Below are 16175 nucleotides of genomic sequence, written 5' to 3'. Positions count from 1 at the left end.
GAGCCGGGGAGGGGGCGCAGGGAGCCAGCCGGCGGATTAGTCACCCCGGCCGATGGCGCGTGCAGGGGGTGGGTGCTCCCTCGGCGCCGGGAGCGCGGGCGGGCGTGGGGGGCGGGGCGCGCGGGGCGGGGCGGCTCGCCGGGGCCAATGGGAGCGGGGGCTCGGCGAGGGGCCGCCCACGGCCGCGCCAGCCGCATAAAGAGCCCGCGCCGGCGGCTGGCCGCAGAGCTCGGCGCCGCCGCTCCGGCCGCTCTCCGCCGCTCTCCCTGCGCTGCCCGCGCTCCCCGCCGCTCTCCCTGCGCTCCGCCGCGCCCGCGCCGAGGACACCGAGGACCCGGCTCCACCGCGCCGCCGGCCCAGGGGCACTTCGCAGCCCGCCGCCTCCCGCCCGTCCGAGCGCCGCGGCCACCTGCTCACTCCCTCCGATGGAGCTGGACCACATGACGAGCGGCGGCCTCCACGCCTACCCCGGGCCGCGGGGCGGGCCGGCCGCCAAGCCCAACGTGATCCTGCAGATCGGTAAGTGCCGGGCCGAGATGCTGGAGCACGTGCGGAGGACCCACCGGCACCTGCTGACCGAGGTGTCCAAGCAGGTGGAGCGGGAGCTGAAGGGGCTGCACAGGTCGGTGGGTAAGCTGGAGAGCAACCTGGACGGCTACGTGCCCACCGGCGACTCGCAGCGCTGGAAGAAGTCCATCAAGGCCTGCCTGTGCCGCTGCCAGGAGACCATCGCCAACCTGGAGCGCTGGGTCAAGCGCGAGATGCACGTGTGGCGGGAGGTCTTCTACCGGCTGGAGAGGTGGGCCGACCGCCTGGAGTCCATGGGCGGCAAGTACCCCGTGGGCGGCGAGCCGGCCCGCCACACCGTGTCCGTGGGCGTCGGGGGTCCCGAGAGCTACTGCCACGACGCCGATGGGTACGACTACACGGTCAGCCCCTACGCCATCACCCCGCCCCCCGCCGCCGGCGAGCTGCCCGGGCAGGAGCCCGCCGAGGCCCAGCAGTACCCGCCCTGGGCGCCCGGCGAGGACGGGCAGCCCGGGCCCGGCGTGGACACGCAGATCTTCGAGGACCCGAGGGAGTTCCTCAGCCACCTGGAGGAGTACCTGCGGCAGGTGGGCGGCTCCGAGGAGTACTGGCTGTCCCAAATCCAGAACCACATGAACGGGCCGGCCAAGAAGTGGTGGGAGTTCAAGCAGGGCTCGGTGAAGAACTGGGTGGAGTTCAAGAAGGAATTCCTGCAGTACAGCGAGGGCACGCTGTCCCGCGAGGCCATCCAGCGCGAGCTGGACCTGCCCCAGAAGCAGGGGGAGCCGCTGGACCAGTTCCTGTGGCGCAAGCGGGACCTGTACCAGACGCTGTACGTGGACGCCGAGGAGGAGGAGATCATCCAGTACGTGGTGGGCACCCTGCAGCCCAAGCTGAAGCGCTTCCTGCGGCACCCGCTGCCCAAGACCCTGGAGCAGCTCATCCAGAGGGGCAAGGAGGTGCAGGATGGCCTGGACCAGGCCTCCGAGCCCGCCGGCCCCCAGCTGCCCGCCGAGGAGGAGGCCGAGGCCCTCACGCCGGCCCTCACCAGCGAGTCTGTGGCCAGCGACCGGACCCAGCCCGAATAGAGGGCGGCCCAGGCCGCAGCCCGCCCGCCACCCCCCGCCCATGGCCTTTGCCAACCAGGACTGTCCGAGCCGGGCCGAGCCCCGTGCGGGGGAGCCCTCGTCCCCCGCCCGCTGGGCACCCCACCTCCGCCTCCCGGCCGGACTCGCACAAACACGCGTCATCCAGACGTGGACACTCTCCCCCACCCCCCCAGCAACAAAGGAGCCCCCCCCCCCCACCGTCCTGCGGGGCCCCTGCCTCGTCACCTGCCTTTCTCCTGTCTGTCTTTCCCGGCCCCCATCTGCACCCTGCACACTCTCAGGCCATGACCCGACTTCCAGGCTCCCTTATTCCGCCCCCCGCCTGGGCCCTCCGGGCATTCAGAGGTCAAGTGTCCGGGCGGCACAGGCCAGTGCGCACCAAGCTCGAGGGACACCCCGGAACAGACGCGAAGACAGACCGGTGCCGCCGGAACCCTGGCTTCGGCGCGCTGCCTTCTCCTGGCAGTCGCTGCGCGGCCGGCTGGCACTCTCGTCGCCGCCTCGGGCAGCTGGCCAGCCTCGGGCCACGAGGCCCCTCCTCCTGGAGGACAGCTGAAGCGTAAGACGCAGCAGCAGCAGCAGCAGACCTGGCGTCCTGGTGCCTCCTGGCCCCTCAGGTGAGCCCCTGCCCCACGGCACCACCCCGGGGGGGGGGGGCGCTGTAGAGTAGGGAGGACCCAGGGCCCGTCCATTTTCCGGGTGAGCCCACTGAGGCTCAGAGGCATCCCCAGCGCGTTAGCTGCAGGGGTGGGGTGTTGGGGGGCTGCAGCGCAGAGCGGTGGGGAAAGAGCAGAGACCCCAGGGATCGGGGAGGAGGGCTGGGGGAGTGCTGAGCCAGCTCTCACACGACCCGACCCGGTGCTTTCTCCTCAGCATCCGTGATTCACACCAGCCTGGAAAAGGATCGGCTGGGCTCGATGACTCACCCACGGCGGGCGGAGGGTCCCACAGGGCCCGAGTCCTCACACTCCGCTGAGGAGCCGGGAGACTGACGACAGGTAAGGGGCCCCATCTCTCCCACCGAGACCCTGTCCCTCAGCTGTCCTTCCTGGGGCCCCAGGCCCGGCGGCCCCCAGCGGCGCTCTGGGCAAGCCGGGGGCCGCCCCGTAACGTCCACCCACACCCTTCCTGCGGAGCTCCTCCCGGCCTCTGGCCTGTCCCTGACCCCCCCGTGTCGTTCTTTCAGGTCCCAAGGCTCCCACAGAGTCTTTGCTGCTTGCCTGGCACTTCCCCTCCCTCTCCTCCCGCAAGCTGCCTGCACACGAGGAGACGTCGAGGTCGGCGAGAGGGGCTGCAGAGAGGACAGGCCCGGCGGAGAGCTGGAGGTGAAGACGGGCCAGCGTGAGGGCCAGGGCCTGCCGCCAGGCCTGCCCCGCTGGCCACCAGCCCTCCCGCCCCCAGGTCCGCTGCGGCTGGAGTCGGGGTCTGCCACCTTGGGCCCTGCCTCGCTCCAGCCCAGGGACCCCCGGCCACGGCACGGCGGCCGTCCTCTCCTACCAGAGCTTTCCGGGAGCTCTGACGCCGAGGCCACGGCCCCTGCTCCCGCCCGCAGCCCCAGCAGTGCCCAGAAGCCTTTGCCCCTGGGGCTTAAGCGGGCTCTCTGCCAGGCCCCGCCATTGCCAGGGTCCGGACCCCCACCTCTCCAAACACCAGCACCCCGGTGCAGACTGGCCACTCAGGTCTGTAGCCCCAGCAGGCCCTGGCTGGGGGGTCCTCCTTTCCACCTGTCCAGTGGGGATTCCCAGGTTCAGAAGACTGGTGTCTGCAGAAGATTCTGTCAACCCCGACATCATGCACCCCTGCCAGCACCCCCAGATTTTATTTTTGCACATAAGCCATAACCCACACTCACAAGCTGGCACGGGCTGCAGGGAGGCCCCAGGGTCCTCAAGAGGGTGTGGCCAGCCCTCCCTGTCCCCAGCGGATCAGGCCTTGATGTCAGGCCAAGCTGTGTGCAGCCCCCTGTCACCTTCCCTGAAGACAGACTTTTTAAGTTTTTGTTAATAAAACACTGAAACTTCTCGGTGCGCGCTGTCATTTCTCTGCGGACTTGGGTTGGCGGGCATGGAGTGCGGAGGGAGGCAGCTCGGGGTGGTGGGTCCCTGGAGCCCCCACAAGTGCAGACTGAAGGGTCTCTGGGGACGTAGGGAGCACAGGCCCATCACCCCGCAGGCCAGTTGGTCAGGGTCCTGGATCCTCAGGGTAGAAGGGCCTTAGGGGCTCCCCCCACAGAAGCGAACGCCTGAGGCGGCCGCCAGTGGGTGAGACTGGGCGGAGCCCTCGTTGTAGCTGAGCTGAGCACTGTGCCCCCAAATCCTCCGCCCACTGCCTGCTGGGTGTGTGTGGTGGGGGTGTCCTAAGAAGTCTGCTGCCAGGGCTCAGCCCACACGGAGGCCTAGGGCTAGAAGCCAAGGAGGTCTTCTCGGGCATCGAGCCCCGGGGACCCAGACAAGGCAAGATCCCCACTGGGAGGTGACCCTGACAAGTCCTGGGTCATAAACTTGGTCTCTCCAAGCCTGTCTCCTCATCTGCAAAACAGGCATACCATCACTAATCTAATCCACGCGTGGGTTCGAGAACTGAGACATGAGGGCCGTTCGATGCCCCGTGGGCGGTTGGCCTCACCTGCCTCTGTGGGGTCACCAGGCCCCCAAGACAGAGGGAGAGAGAGCCTGGTGGGGGCTCAAACCCCTGTTCCAGCCAGCGTTCAAGGAGAAGCAGGCCCAGTGGGGGTGGATGGTGAGCGGTTGGTTGTGAGCGGTTTTCTTGCTCAGTTGTGGGCCCGGCTAGGCCAGTGCATAGGCCGTAGGGCAGGCTGGAACGACCCTCCCCCCCCCCCCCTCGCCGGGCTCAGGCTGAGCTACTGTGGGACAGCTTCTTCCTAGGTGATGGCTCAGCTCTGCTCTTAAGACCCATCAACGGATTGAGCCAGACCCACCCAGATTGCCTTGGTGATGATCTCCCTTAAAGTCAACTGACGATAGGCTTCGGTCACACCTGCAAAAGGCCTTCATAAGAGTTTGATTGGATGCCCGGGGACGGTTCCCTAGCTAGGCTGACGTGTACAAGTGACCAGCCCCAGTGCCACAGTCATGGACAGGGGCTTGTCAGGTACCCAGCACAGGTCCTGCCCCTCCAAAGGGGCTGCTCTGCTCCGGGGGTTGGGGGGGGGGGGGTCCTGGGCCAGGCGGCGGGGGCAGGGGCAGGGGCAGGGAGTGTGAGCCCCGCCCAGCCTAGGGAGGGCTGCCCCTGCTAGAGCTTCGATGCAGCATCGTGGTGGAGGACGCGGCCTGCTGGGCACACAGGGGAGACCCGGGGCGGGCAGGAAATGAGCCGGAGCAGAAAGCAACACCTGCCACAAGGAAATGTCGTCACCCTCCGCATGGAGAGGGCTGGCGGCCCTGAGCACGGTGCTCCCGTGGTGAAAAGGCAGCCTCTTCCCTATTCTTCCCTCGTATTTCTTTTAAATAATGGCAACTCTGACAAGAATGGGGAGAGGAAATTGACGGGAACAGGAGGCAGGGGCACCATGGTGATGCCTGGGAGGCAGGGATTTCTCCCGGAGACAGGCTACAGCTTACATCAAAGGCTGGAAACTGTAGGGGCCTTTTCTTTTCAATAAGAAGTTACTTCCGGTAATCGGGTGATTGTGAAACAGGCTCTCGGAGCACTTGCAGTAAGTAAGGGAGATGTGGCTGAGTCCCTGTGTCCTCAGAGCCGGGCGGAAGGCGGAGCAGGGGGGGCTCGTGGGGTGGAGGGGCCCAGCCCCAGTGACTCTGGGCACAGGATGTTCCCCATAAGGGCCCGCCTCACCCCTCCCCGGTCCCGCCCATCCATTGTCACAGACCACCCAGCCTCCTCTCCTGACTAGGGGGTGGGGGAGACTGAGGCACGGGGAGGGGCTGTGCTTGCCTCCTTTTGGGGATCAGTGCTGGGACTGGAGGCAGGGCATCCAGGAGCCCTGGGGGACTCACCCTGTCAACCCAGCTTGGTGGGAGGCTTCTGAGCCATGTGGACGTGAGCTCAAGTTCCCAGGGATGCCTTTTCTAGAAAATCAAGTCTGCCCATAGCGCTGGCGTGAGGGTCCATGGGCAGGGTGCCCAGGCCGCAGTGGGTGCTCAGTGGGTGCCCTGCTGCCCCTGCAGAGCTCAGTGGGGACTTGGGCCTTGCATATCCCCTGAGGTGCTGTTGGGGATGGGCCGCTGGCCGCAGCAGTTAGGAAACTGTCTCAAAGGGGCACCTGGGGGACTCAGTTAAGTGTCCGACTTCGGCTCAGGTCATGGTCTCACAGTTTGTGGGTTCAAGCCCCGCGTCGGGCTCTGTGCTGACGGCTCGGGGCCTGGAGCCTGCTTCGGATTCTGTGTCTCCCTCCCTCTCTGCCCCTCCCCCGTTCGTGCTCTGTCTCTGTCTCTGTCTCTCTCTCTTTCAGAATAAATAGACATAAAACAATTGTTTTTTAAAAAAGGAAACTGCAGGAAGAAAGGGGCTGGGGAAAGTGTAGCAGTCAGAGGGAGGTCAAGCTGCTGTAACAAAGAGGCCCGACAAACAAAACAGCTTATTTTCTGCCACATAAACATGTGGCTGGCAGCTGGGCTCTATCTGCTTACTCAGGACCTTCCGAGGGCTCTGCCGCCTCCAGGCCACTGTCTCCGTCTGCTGGTGAAGGCCAGAGGAAGGGCCCAGAGACAGGAAAGGCATACCGTAGTGTTTAGGCCCAGGGAGGCCCGGGGAGGAGGCCCATCGCTGCCAGCCACAGCCAGCACAGGGGATGCTGTCTCGGGTCCACAGGCAGCTGCCAAGGGCCCACATGCGTGCAGGAGGGAGGGAGAGGTCTCGGTGGACAGCCGGAGGACAGAAGGCCACATGGAGGACTGTGTGGGGTGATGTGAACTCCACCCTGCCCAACGAAGGTCTGGCCTCTGGCCTCAGCTGCTGGGAGGTCACCGCCAAGCCCGGGGACATCCAGAGTCCAGCGTCCTTGTTTCCCCGGGGCTCTGGGCCACACGGGATCGGCTCGGCCTCCCGAGGGGCCGGAGACTGAGGTCAGCCACGCGGGCAGTGAACCGGGTCTATGAGACGGAAGCCAGATAAAGGCCTCGCACGCCGGGGCTGGGGGCTTCCCCGGTTGGCGACGCTGGTGCGTGCCATCACGTCGCTGCCCACGGCCCCACGGGGAGGGGACAGTTTGCACCCTCCTGGGCCCTGCCCGGTGCGCCCCAACCCCTGGCTGATGGTGGTGTGTGTCCTTTCCCCGTGATAAACCTGACTGCGAGCGTGACGCCCCCCGGGGGTGCTGGGAGTCCTCCTGGCGGATGATCCCGGGGACCCCAGAGTCTACAGCTGGCATCAGAAGTGAGGGTGATCCGGAGGATTGTTCCAGGTGACATCATTTCACAGGTGATGTGACTCTAGTCCATAAGGGACTTTTAACTCCAAGAGGATTTAGGATTAACATAGACACTTAAAAGAGAGATGGGGCACCGTGGTTCAGTCGGACTTCGGCTCAGGTCACGATCTCACGGCTCACGGGTTCAAGCCCTGCCCCCGGCTCTGTGCTGACAGCGCGGAGCCTGCTTCGTATCCTCTGTCTCCCTCTCTCTCTCTCCCCCACTCGTGTTCCCTCTCTCAAAAATAAATAAACTAAAAAAGAAATTTAAAAGAGAATCAACCTCAAAACGTTACCATCTTTGCCAAGAATTAGTATGTGCTTCATATTTTAAGCATTTTCACACTGCAGACAATTTGGCTGATAGAAATGATGCCGACGCGGACTGTCTCACTGGGCCCCTGGTTACGCTCGCGGCTTTGGGTAGAAACCATATACGATTTTATGTACAGTGTTGGAACGTTGGGAAGAGCTTAAGAACCACCATACCGTTCAGCATCATTTACTGAGTTTATAATAATTAAGTTTTTGGAAACTTCACAACGTCTGCAAAGTAGATTCCATGTAGAATATGTTAACCTTATGGATGTAGGCTTAAAAGGCTTGAAGACAGGGGCACCCGCGTGGCTCAGTCAGTGGAACATTGGACTTCGGCTCAGGTCACGATCTCACGGTTCGGTTCATGGGTTCGAGCCCCGCATCTGGCTCTGCACTGAGAGTATAGAGCCTGCTTGGGATACTTTCTGCCCCTCCTCTCCCCCTGCCCCTCTCCCCCTCCCTCTGCCCTTCCCCCCCCCTCCTTACCTCTCCACCTCTCTCTGCCCCTCTCCCCACCCTCTCTGCTCCTCTCCCCTCTGCCCTTCCCCCTCTCTCTGTCCCTTCCCAGAGTGCTGGCCTGCCACAGGCAAGGTCTCTCTGTCTCTCTCTGTCAAAAAGAAAAGGCTTGAAGACATAAATGGGACCAAACGTTACTTTGAAGTGCCCTCAAGTGGCTCTGAGCAGTGAGGACTGCAAGTGTAACTTGGAATCTGAAGGGAAAGCTTGGTTGGGGGTCGGTAATTGGCCTGTTCCAGCACTAGTTTAAAGAACAAAGTGGCCTCTGAGCCCTCGGCCCAGCACAGGAGCACTCCCTCGCAGGGGACTGCCGTCCCCGTGCCCCTTGAGTGACTGGTGGCCACGGTCCAGCTGACCTGTCCTGCCCCCGGTGCCCCCGCTCCCCATCTCGTCCCCTGCTCTGCTCCCCGGGCTCCTGCTTTCCCTCCTTCTTCCCTCCTCTTCCTTTCAGTTGGATCTCTTTGGGGTCTCCGGGTCCCTGTTGTCTCTGTCTCCATCTCTCTCTGTCTCTCTCCCTTATGACAGGATTCCCATGATAGGGTCCCCTAAGATGGGCTCCCTAGAAGAGGATCCCCTAGGACAGGATCCCCTAGGGCGGGCTCCTCTAGGACAGGATCCCCTAGGACAGGATCCCCTAGGACAGGCTCCTCTGAGACAGGCTCCCCTAGGACAGGATCCCCTAGGACAGGCTCCTCTAGGACAGGATCCCCTAGGACAGGATCCCCTAGGACAGGCTCCTCTAGGACAGGATCCCCTAGGACAGGATCCCCTAGGACAGGCTCCTCTGAGACAGGCTCCTCTAGGACAGGATCCCCTAGGGCGGGCTCCTCTAGGACAGGATCCCCTAGGACAGGATCCCCTAGGGCGGGCTCCTCTAGGACAGGATCCCCTAGGACAGGATCCCCTAGGACATGCTCCTCTGAGACAGGCTCCCCTAGGACAGGATCCCCTAGGACAGGCTCCTCTAGGACAGGATCCCCTAGGACAGGATCCCCTAGGACAGGCTCCTCTAGGACAGGATCCCCTAGGGCGGGCTCCTCTAGGACAGGATCCCCTAGGACAGGATCCCCTAGGACATGCTCCTCTGAGACAGGCTCCCCTAGGACAGGATCCCCTAGGACAGGCTCCTCTAGGACAGGATCCCCTAGGACAGGATCCCCTAGGACAGGCTCCTCTAGGACGGGATCCCCTAGGGCGGGCTCCTCTAGGACAGGATCCCCTAGGACAGGATCCCCTAGGACAGGCTCCTCTAGGACAGGATCCCCTAGGACAGGATCCCCTAGGGCGGGCTCCTCTAGGACAGGATCCCCTAGGACAGGATCCCCTAGGACAGGCTCCTCTGAGACAGGCTCCCCTAGGACAGGATCCCCTAGGACAGGATCCCCTAGGACAGGATCCCCTAGGACAGACTCCTCTGAGACAGGCTCCCCTAGGACAGGCTCCTCTGAGACAGGCTCCCCTAGGACAGGATCCCCTAGGACAGGCTCCTCTAGGACAGGATCCCCTAGGACAGGATCCCCTAGGACAGGCTCCTCTGAGACAGGCTCCCCTAGGACAGGCTCCTCTGAGACAGGCTCCCCTAGGACAGGATCCCCTAGGACAGGCTCCTCTAGGACAGGATCCCCTAGGACAGGATCCCCTAGGACAGGCTCCTCTGAGACAGGCTCCCCTAGGACAGGATCCCCTAGGACGGGCTCCTCTAGGACAGGATCCCCTAGGACAGGATCCCCTAGGACATGCTCCTCTGAGACAGGCTCCCCTAGGACAGGATCCCCTAGGACAGGCTCCTCTAGGACAGGATCCCCTAGGACAGGATCCCCTAGGACAGGCTCCTCTGAGACAGGCTCCCCTAGGACAGGATCCCCTAGGACAGGCTCCTCTAGGACAGGATCCCCTAGGACAGGATCCCCTAGGACAGGCTCCTCTAGGACAGGATCCCCTAGGACAGGATCCCCTAGGACAGGCTCCTCTGAGACAGGCTCCCCTAGGACAGGCTCCTCTGAGACAGGCTCCCCTAGGACAGGATCCCCTAGGACAGGCTCCTCTGGGACAGTCTCCCCTAAGACTGGGTCCCTTAGGACAGGATCCCCTAGGTTGGGGTCCCCTTCGACAGCCCCATATTCTCAACCTGGAAACTGAGGCACAAGGAGGTACAGGGACAAGACCAAGATTGCCATGAACCGGCTAGACTCTTGCTCCCCATGCCTCCTGCCTGGAAGATGCTGGCAACAGTGTCCTCACCGGAGGGATGTTTCTGAGCCCACACCCTCCCCCACTCCGCCTGGCACACGCTCTCCCTCCTGGAGGCAAAGGAGCAGGTGGTCTTGTGTCTACAGGAGAGCGCTCTGCTTCGGGCCCTGCCTTTGCCCCCACCGACCCCTGGTTCCAGATCCAGCCCCGACCGTGAAGCTCCCCGTGCTTCTTCCTCCCCTGGGCTCCTCCACCAAAGTCCCCGCAGACCCGTCACCCAGGGGCTCCCCCACGCTGCTGCGCTCCCAGCCTCTGCCCTACTTTCCGGGCAGTCGCCGTCGCCTGTTTCCTGCAGGAGGGAGGCCGGGCAGACGCAGCCCCGCGGCCCTGGGCTCCGGCGGCCCCAACATGGGGCCAGGAGCTGCAAGGGGGTCCTCCGGCCCGCAGCCCCCATTCCCCTCTCCGATGGAGCCTCAGAGCCGGACCGGCCGCCGTATGGACCGGGAGGCGGAGGCCCCGGAGGGGCAGGTAGTCGCCAGGTGAACCAGACGGCCCCCTTCGAACCTCTGTCCGCTTCAGGCTGAGTCTTTGGGGCAGCGTGAAAGCCGGACATCCGGAGGCAAGCTTTCCTTCCTGGGCCTTGTCCTCTCTTGTCCCCCCCCCCCCCCGCAGCCCCACCCGGGCACCTCTGCGGGCACGCCGCTCCCCTCCCTTGGCCACGCCAAAGCCGCCCTGCCCAGATGACCAGACGACCCCAGCGCCGACCCCGGGCCACCCTGGGGGACGCGGGTGAGGGCGGCGTGGCCTGAGCCAGGAGCTGAAGCCAGACCGCGTGTCACCGCCAGGGGCACGCCAGACCCTGCACCGTGGCTGACCAGTCCCACTCTCGACTCTGCACCCGAACCTGCACCCTTCAACCCGGGCCTTGCGATGCCCCCAGTCCCGGCTGGAGCCTGCTTGTCTTCTCACAGTCTCGGACTGCGTCTGCAGGGAGCCCCAGTTCCAGACCCCTGCTCCCAGCTGCCGGCCCGCTGTGCTGGGGGGGGCGACACCTCACGGGCCAGAAGCCTCTTTGGCAGGCCTCCCTGGCCTCCTCGTCCCCCTCCTTCCCCGGCCCCCCTCTCTCTGTCTCTACCTCTGCCCCCTTCTCTCTGTGCAGCCTCCTCTGGCCCCTCCTGTCCTGCCAGCCACTTTGTCCCTCCAGAATCCCTTAGAAGCAAACCTCCTCCCGCCCCCCCCCCCGCCCCGTTCCCTCCCGTAGGCCCCCGCCCTCTGCCTGGCTCTCCCCAGCTATTTCCTGCCGCCCACCTCTGTGCACACTGCTCCAGAACGCCTCCTCCCTCGGACCTGCCCTCTGCAGGAGCCCTGGACCTTGGGCACAGCCCCACCTGAATGACTTCTGAGCACAGCGTCCTCGGCTCAGGCCCAGAAAGGGCCGGAGGTGGGGGGGGGGGGGCCGGCGTCCCTCTCCGAGTCCCTTCCCCCATCCACGGCTGGGCCCCAAGCTTGGCTCTGACCCACGGGAGGACACGCGCCAGCCGCGCCCCCCTCTGCCCCGCCTCTGAGCCTTGGTGCCACACAGAGCGTGCCAGGCTCCGGCCCAGGCGCCCGGGAGAGGGGCGTCTTGTTTAGAGGCTACTCCCCAAAGACAGCAGCTACTTGATGAGGGAGCGAGCACCCCGCCCCAAGGGTAACCGGACGGCTCTAGAAGGAGGGTCAGACCGGGGACTTCTGAGGCCCTCTGACGCCTCGCTTGCTCAGTCCTCTGGATGGCGCACCGGGAGCCACAACGCTGCCTCCACCCCCTCGCAGGGACCGGCCACCGTCCGCCAGACTTCTATTCATCCTCCAAAGCCCTGCTCTCTGTCGTTCTCTCCTCCGTGTCTGGCGTCTTCCATGCCAGGAGTCTGGGCTGTGAAGGAGGCTATTTTTAGCCTCTGTTATCCCCGTAATTATCTTGTCTCTGTTCTGCCCTGTACTTGGTAGAGTTCTGCCGGAAAATGTCAGTCTGTCTCCACACTCGGGAAATGGGGGCGAGGGAGACCCTCACCGTGGAATGGGAGGGCGCCCCCCGCGGCGCTCAGAGAGCCCCCCGGGGAGCTCTGCTCTGTGCACGACCCGCCAGAGACGTTGGCCCCACCTAACCGAGGCCAGGAGGACTTTACAGGAAACCGTGACCCCTCTGGCCACAGGGAGCTGGGGATCCCAGGCCGTGGGGCTGGGGAGGGCCTGGCCTGGACGAGGCGCCCTGAAACCGTGTCCGCAATGAATTCTTGTCGGTGCGCGTTCAGACCTGGCCCTGGAGAGCAGAAGCGTCGCTTTCCCCCGATCCCCGGCTGAGGCAAGACCTGGCGGTCCACTCAGACCCCCACATCTCCCGGAGCCCGTCGCAGTCAAGAAGGAACCCGTGTGCTCCCGCTGGTCCTCAAAGCCTCCGAGGAGACCCTAACTGGGGCGTGCTCCTTTGCGCAGGTGAATCACCGCTGTGCGGGGCTCTGGGTCAAGAAGAGATAGGGTGGGGGCCTGTGCGCTGCTGTCTGGGGCCGTGGGGTTCCGAGTCCGGCCGTGGGCTGCAGATAGACGCCTGTGGGGACAGAGGCACGGGACGAGGCTGCTCGGCCAGTGGGGGGGGGGGGGTGACGTGGCCCGGGGTCTGGGGCTGGGACGCCCCCTAGGACTCCAGTTCCTGGGCCCCGGACCTCAACACCTCCCTGAAATCTGACGTGTGAAGCTGTCGGGCATCTCTGCGTCCAAGCTTCCCTTGGCTCCCGCTGGCCTGGCCTTAAAGGCCCTTCCAGGGCCATCCCTCCGTGGTTATTTCTCCCTGGATGCTCGTTTTTGGAAGTTGTTGTTCCTTATTTAGTGTGTTCCTGCATTTCTCCCCTGCCCCATCATCCAGGTGTTGCCATGGGAACCAGGCTGTGGTACCCATGGCATCCTTGATGGATGAGTTTCAGGCACCTGTGTGTGTGTGTGTGCGTGTGTGTAGTAGGGGGTGTGTGTGGAGGGAGGGGTAGGCGTGTGTGGGGGGCAGCGGGGGCAGGGGCTGACAAGGGCCCCTGGGGTTCCGGATCCATCAGGAGGCGCAAAGGGGTGGTGATCAGAAATCTCCATTCGTGGTCCCATCACCGCCACTGTCCTGTTCATCACCGTGGCCCCTCCTGCTGTCACCATCCCAGCCGGGCTGACATCAGTGTCCAGAAAGGCCCCCAGTGGCCTCACGTCATCCCCCGTGCCCTCACAGTTGCCCCCTCCCTCCGCCTCTCCCTTGACGACCAGGACCAGCGGCACGGCTGAGCCCCCTCCTCGTGTGGCTTGGGCAGCTGTGGCCTCCGCGCTGGCCGCGGGCCCCCAGCAGTGACACGGGTCAGAGTGCCTGCCTCCCGCAGACTCACTGGGCTCCCGTCCTCCCCCTCAGTCTCCCCATCTCTGCGGTGGCAGCCGTGAGGTCACCCTCACACCTGCAGAGTCCTCCCCTGGTATCCGCTCCTGGGACCCAGACCACGGAGGGTGGGGGCGGAGGGGAGCGGGGCCGCCGTGGGGGGGGGGGGTGGCTGCGGCGCTAAGAGCAGCTCCGCGCTGTCTCGGTGCCAGCGTCCCGATGAGCTGCGTGGGAGGGAGAGGAGAGCCAGGAGCCCGCAGGGCCGCAGCCTCCTCCCTCCTCCTGCTCTGCCTCCCCCCTGCCCGCCCCCTCCCCTGCCCCCACGCCAACGCGTGGGCCGTTGGGGAGGGGATGGGGGCGGTCTCTGGAGAGCCAGAAGGAGGAGGGGGGGGGTCTCATCCCAGGGCAGAGCCGGCCCCCAAACCACGCTCTGCTCCCAGCCCTGCAGACCCCACAAAGGACGGTCGGGGCCGTGTGTCGCCTTACGCTGACCACTTCCTCACTGGCAATGCTGTGCATTTACCGGGTTAAATAAAATGCGTGATTTAAATGAATTTCTCTGGTTGCCAGAACGTTGTAAGTCACATTCGCGGCTCGCTCTCTGTTGCCGGGTGCTGGGCGCCTCACCCAGGGGACATCCCCGGGAGGGGCAGGGGCTGGTCGGCTGGGCCTGACCGCCGGGTGAAGGGGCCGGGTCCCAGGGTTGCGGGAGCTCTGGCTTCCCCGGCCGTCATCCGGGAGCCCTAGGGGCCCCAGAGGCTGTGAGGGGTCTCCGGGAAGAGGCCAGAGTCACCACAGGGGTGTGGTTCCCGAGCCCTGAGGCCGCAGGGAATTGTTGCCAGGAGAGATCCCAGGGGAGCCGGCCTGCTTCCCGCGCAGGGCCAATTGGGTGCTTATCCAACCGCGGGAAAGGATCCCTCCCACAAAACCCACACCAGCTGAGATGCGGGGCTGGGGCGGAGCCTGCAGCCACCCTGCCCCCACAGTGGCACTCCAGCCCCGCCCCAGGGCAGGCCCTTCCTCTTGCCTTCTGCCCTCTCTCCCTGGGCCTCAGCCCCCCTGGGGGCAGCTGACCCCCCCCCCCCCAACCCAGGGGCTCCCGTCATGGTCACCCCAGCCCTCAGGGACCTGGGTTAAAGACTCCTGGGCTGTGCCTGAGGCCTGCCCTGTGGACTCTTGCGAGGGAAGGAGTGGAAAGTGAATTTCTAACAGGCCTTCCAAATGTTGTCATGGTGATGCAGATCAAAGCCCCTGGGGCGGGGGGGACTCCCTGTCCCATCCCCACATAGGAGGCCACACTTCCCTTGCCTTCAGTGTGGGCACCTGAAGGACAGTCAGGTCAGTCTCAGGGGAATGGCCCAGGGGGCTGTGGATGGCTGCCTGCAGCCCCCCCAACTAGCCGGTGACGCCTTCGTCCAAGAGGTGCCACCTGCCTGTGAACACGGCAGTCCAGAAAGGGGCTGGGGACCGGCGGGGCCTCTGGGCCCGGCCCACAGACTGAACCCTTGCTCGTGGCCTCCTCTGTCTCCTGGCCTTGGACGTGGGGCTGGGTGGTGCCGGTGCCCGGATGCGTGTGTGTGGGGGGGACTCGGGGCCTGCCCCCCAAGATGCCAGCCCGTCTGTGCCCTGGACTCAGCTGTTCAGAGAGCCCAGACTTGTGCGGCCAGGCCCTCTGTGCCCGGGTCCCCCCGCAGGGGGTGCGGCCGCCCTCCCGGGAGACCTCCGACTTCCACCGACGGGCAGCTCTGTGGCCGTGGGACACCCATCAAAATGCACATAATTCTTGTCCGTGGAAACCCCACTAAGTCTGGTGGCAGGCAGGTGACCACCGCCCCATCCACCTGCAGGTTCATTTCCACATTCCTTCTTCCCTGTGTCCATGTGGGGCTCTGGTCGGAACATCTTACGGGTTTTGACGGGGAGTCAACCCTTACCGGGCACAAGCTCTGGCTCACGTGCGTTTCTTCACCTTTGGCCAGAAAACCGGGATATGTGCTTCCCTTCACCTGCAGCGACCCGGGCCCCATTGAACCTCAAGCCTTCCTGGAGCCCTAACCTCAGGCCTCCCTAGAGGTTTTCCTGGGGATCCTCAGCCTGTCTGGCTCCTGCTACCCCTCCTCTCTCCTCCTGGACCCGCCTGCAGCCTCCGCCTTGGCCCTGTTTCCTGCTGTCCTCACAGCTCTGCGATGGCAGGTGGGCTCCCCAAGGAGGGCGGGGCTTAGGTATGCTAGAATGACCCCATCCCCCCTTACTTCTGGACCTTCACTGTCAGGACCAGGGGCAGGACCGTCACACCCTTCCTGCCCCCGAGTCTCCAGCTCTGGTCCTTGCAGCAGTTCTGAGATGAGTCTAGCCTTCCGAGTCTGTTCATGCAGGCTTCCTCCTGCTCTTTCCCCTTCCTCCCGTGTCCCCAGGAGCACCCCTTATTCTTTCCCTTCCCTCTCTTCCAAAAGGCTGGGTACTTCCATGTGCACCCCTCCCAGGACAGCCCCACCCCCCACCCCCTACCCCCCTACACTGCACCTTGTGCTACATTGTGTTGCGTTGTCATTTCCCTTCCTGGGCTCAGTTCCTCATCTCCTCCAGGTTTGTTTTATGAAGCTAGTACTACCAGACAGAGACAGTACAAGAAAGAAAGAAAGAAAGAAAGAAAGAAAGAAACAAGGAAAGAAAGAAAGAAAGAAACAAGGAAAGAAAGAAACAAGGAAGGAAAGAAACAAGGAAAGAAAGAAAGAAAGAAGAAAGA

At 64.3% G+C, this 16175-nt stretch overlaps 2 protein-coding genes across 2 annotated transcripts; one reads left to right on the top strand and one right to left on the bottom strand.

Annotated features, from left to right (window-relative positions):
- Window positions 1-245: 245 nt before the first annotated feature.
- On the top strand, window positions 246-3658 carry ARC (activity regulated cytoskeleton associated protein). Its single transcript, XM_043601925.1, has 3 exons — window positions 246-2254; window positions 2511-2635; window positions 2824-3658. Exon 1 carries the CDS (start codon window positions 426-428, stop codon window positions 1614-1616), a length of 1191 nt encoding a protein of 396 aa, XP_043457860.1. The 5' UTR covers window positions 246-425; the 3' UTR covers window positions 1617-2254; window positions 2511-2635; window positions 2824-3658.
- Window positions 3659-8402: 4744 nt separating this feature from the next.
- LOC122496009 (basic proline-rich protein) lies at window positions 8403-15456 on the bottom strand. Its single transcript, XM_043602192.1, has 5 exons — window positions 15364-15456; window positions 14057-14172; window positions 13270-13384; window positions 10369-10633; window positions 8403-9871 (listed from the first exon to the last, which is right to left on the bottom strand). Exons 1-5 carry the CDS (start codon window positions 15454-15456, stop codon window positions 8403-8405), a joined length of 2058 nt encoding a protein of 685 aa, XP_043458127.1.
- Between the last annotated feature and the right edge of the window lie 719 nt (window positions 15457-16175).

The sequence above is a fragment of the Prionailurus bengalensis genome, chromosome F2 (genome assembly GCF_016509475.1).
Source record: "Prionailurus bengalensis isolate Pbe53 chromosome F2, Fcat_Pben_1.1_paternal_pri, whole genome shotgun sequence".
NCBI classification, from domain to species: domain Eukaryota; kingdom Metazoa; phylum Chordata; class Mammalia; order Carnivora; family Felidae; genus Prionailurus; species Prionailurus bengalensis.
The sequence above is the reverse complement of the archived record's forward strand: the minus strand, read 5'-3'. Positions and strand labels throughout refer to the sequence as shown.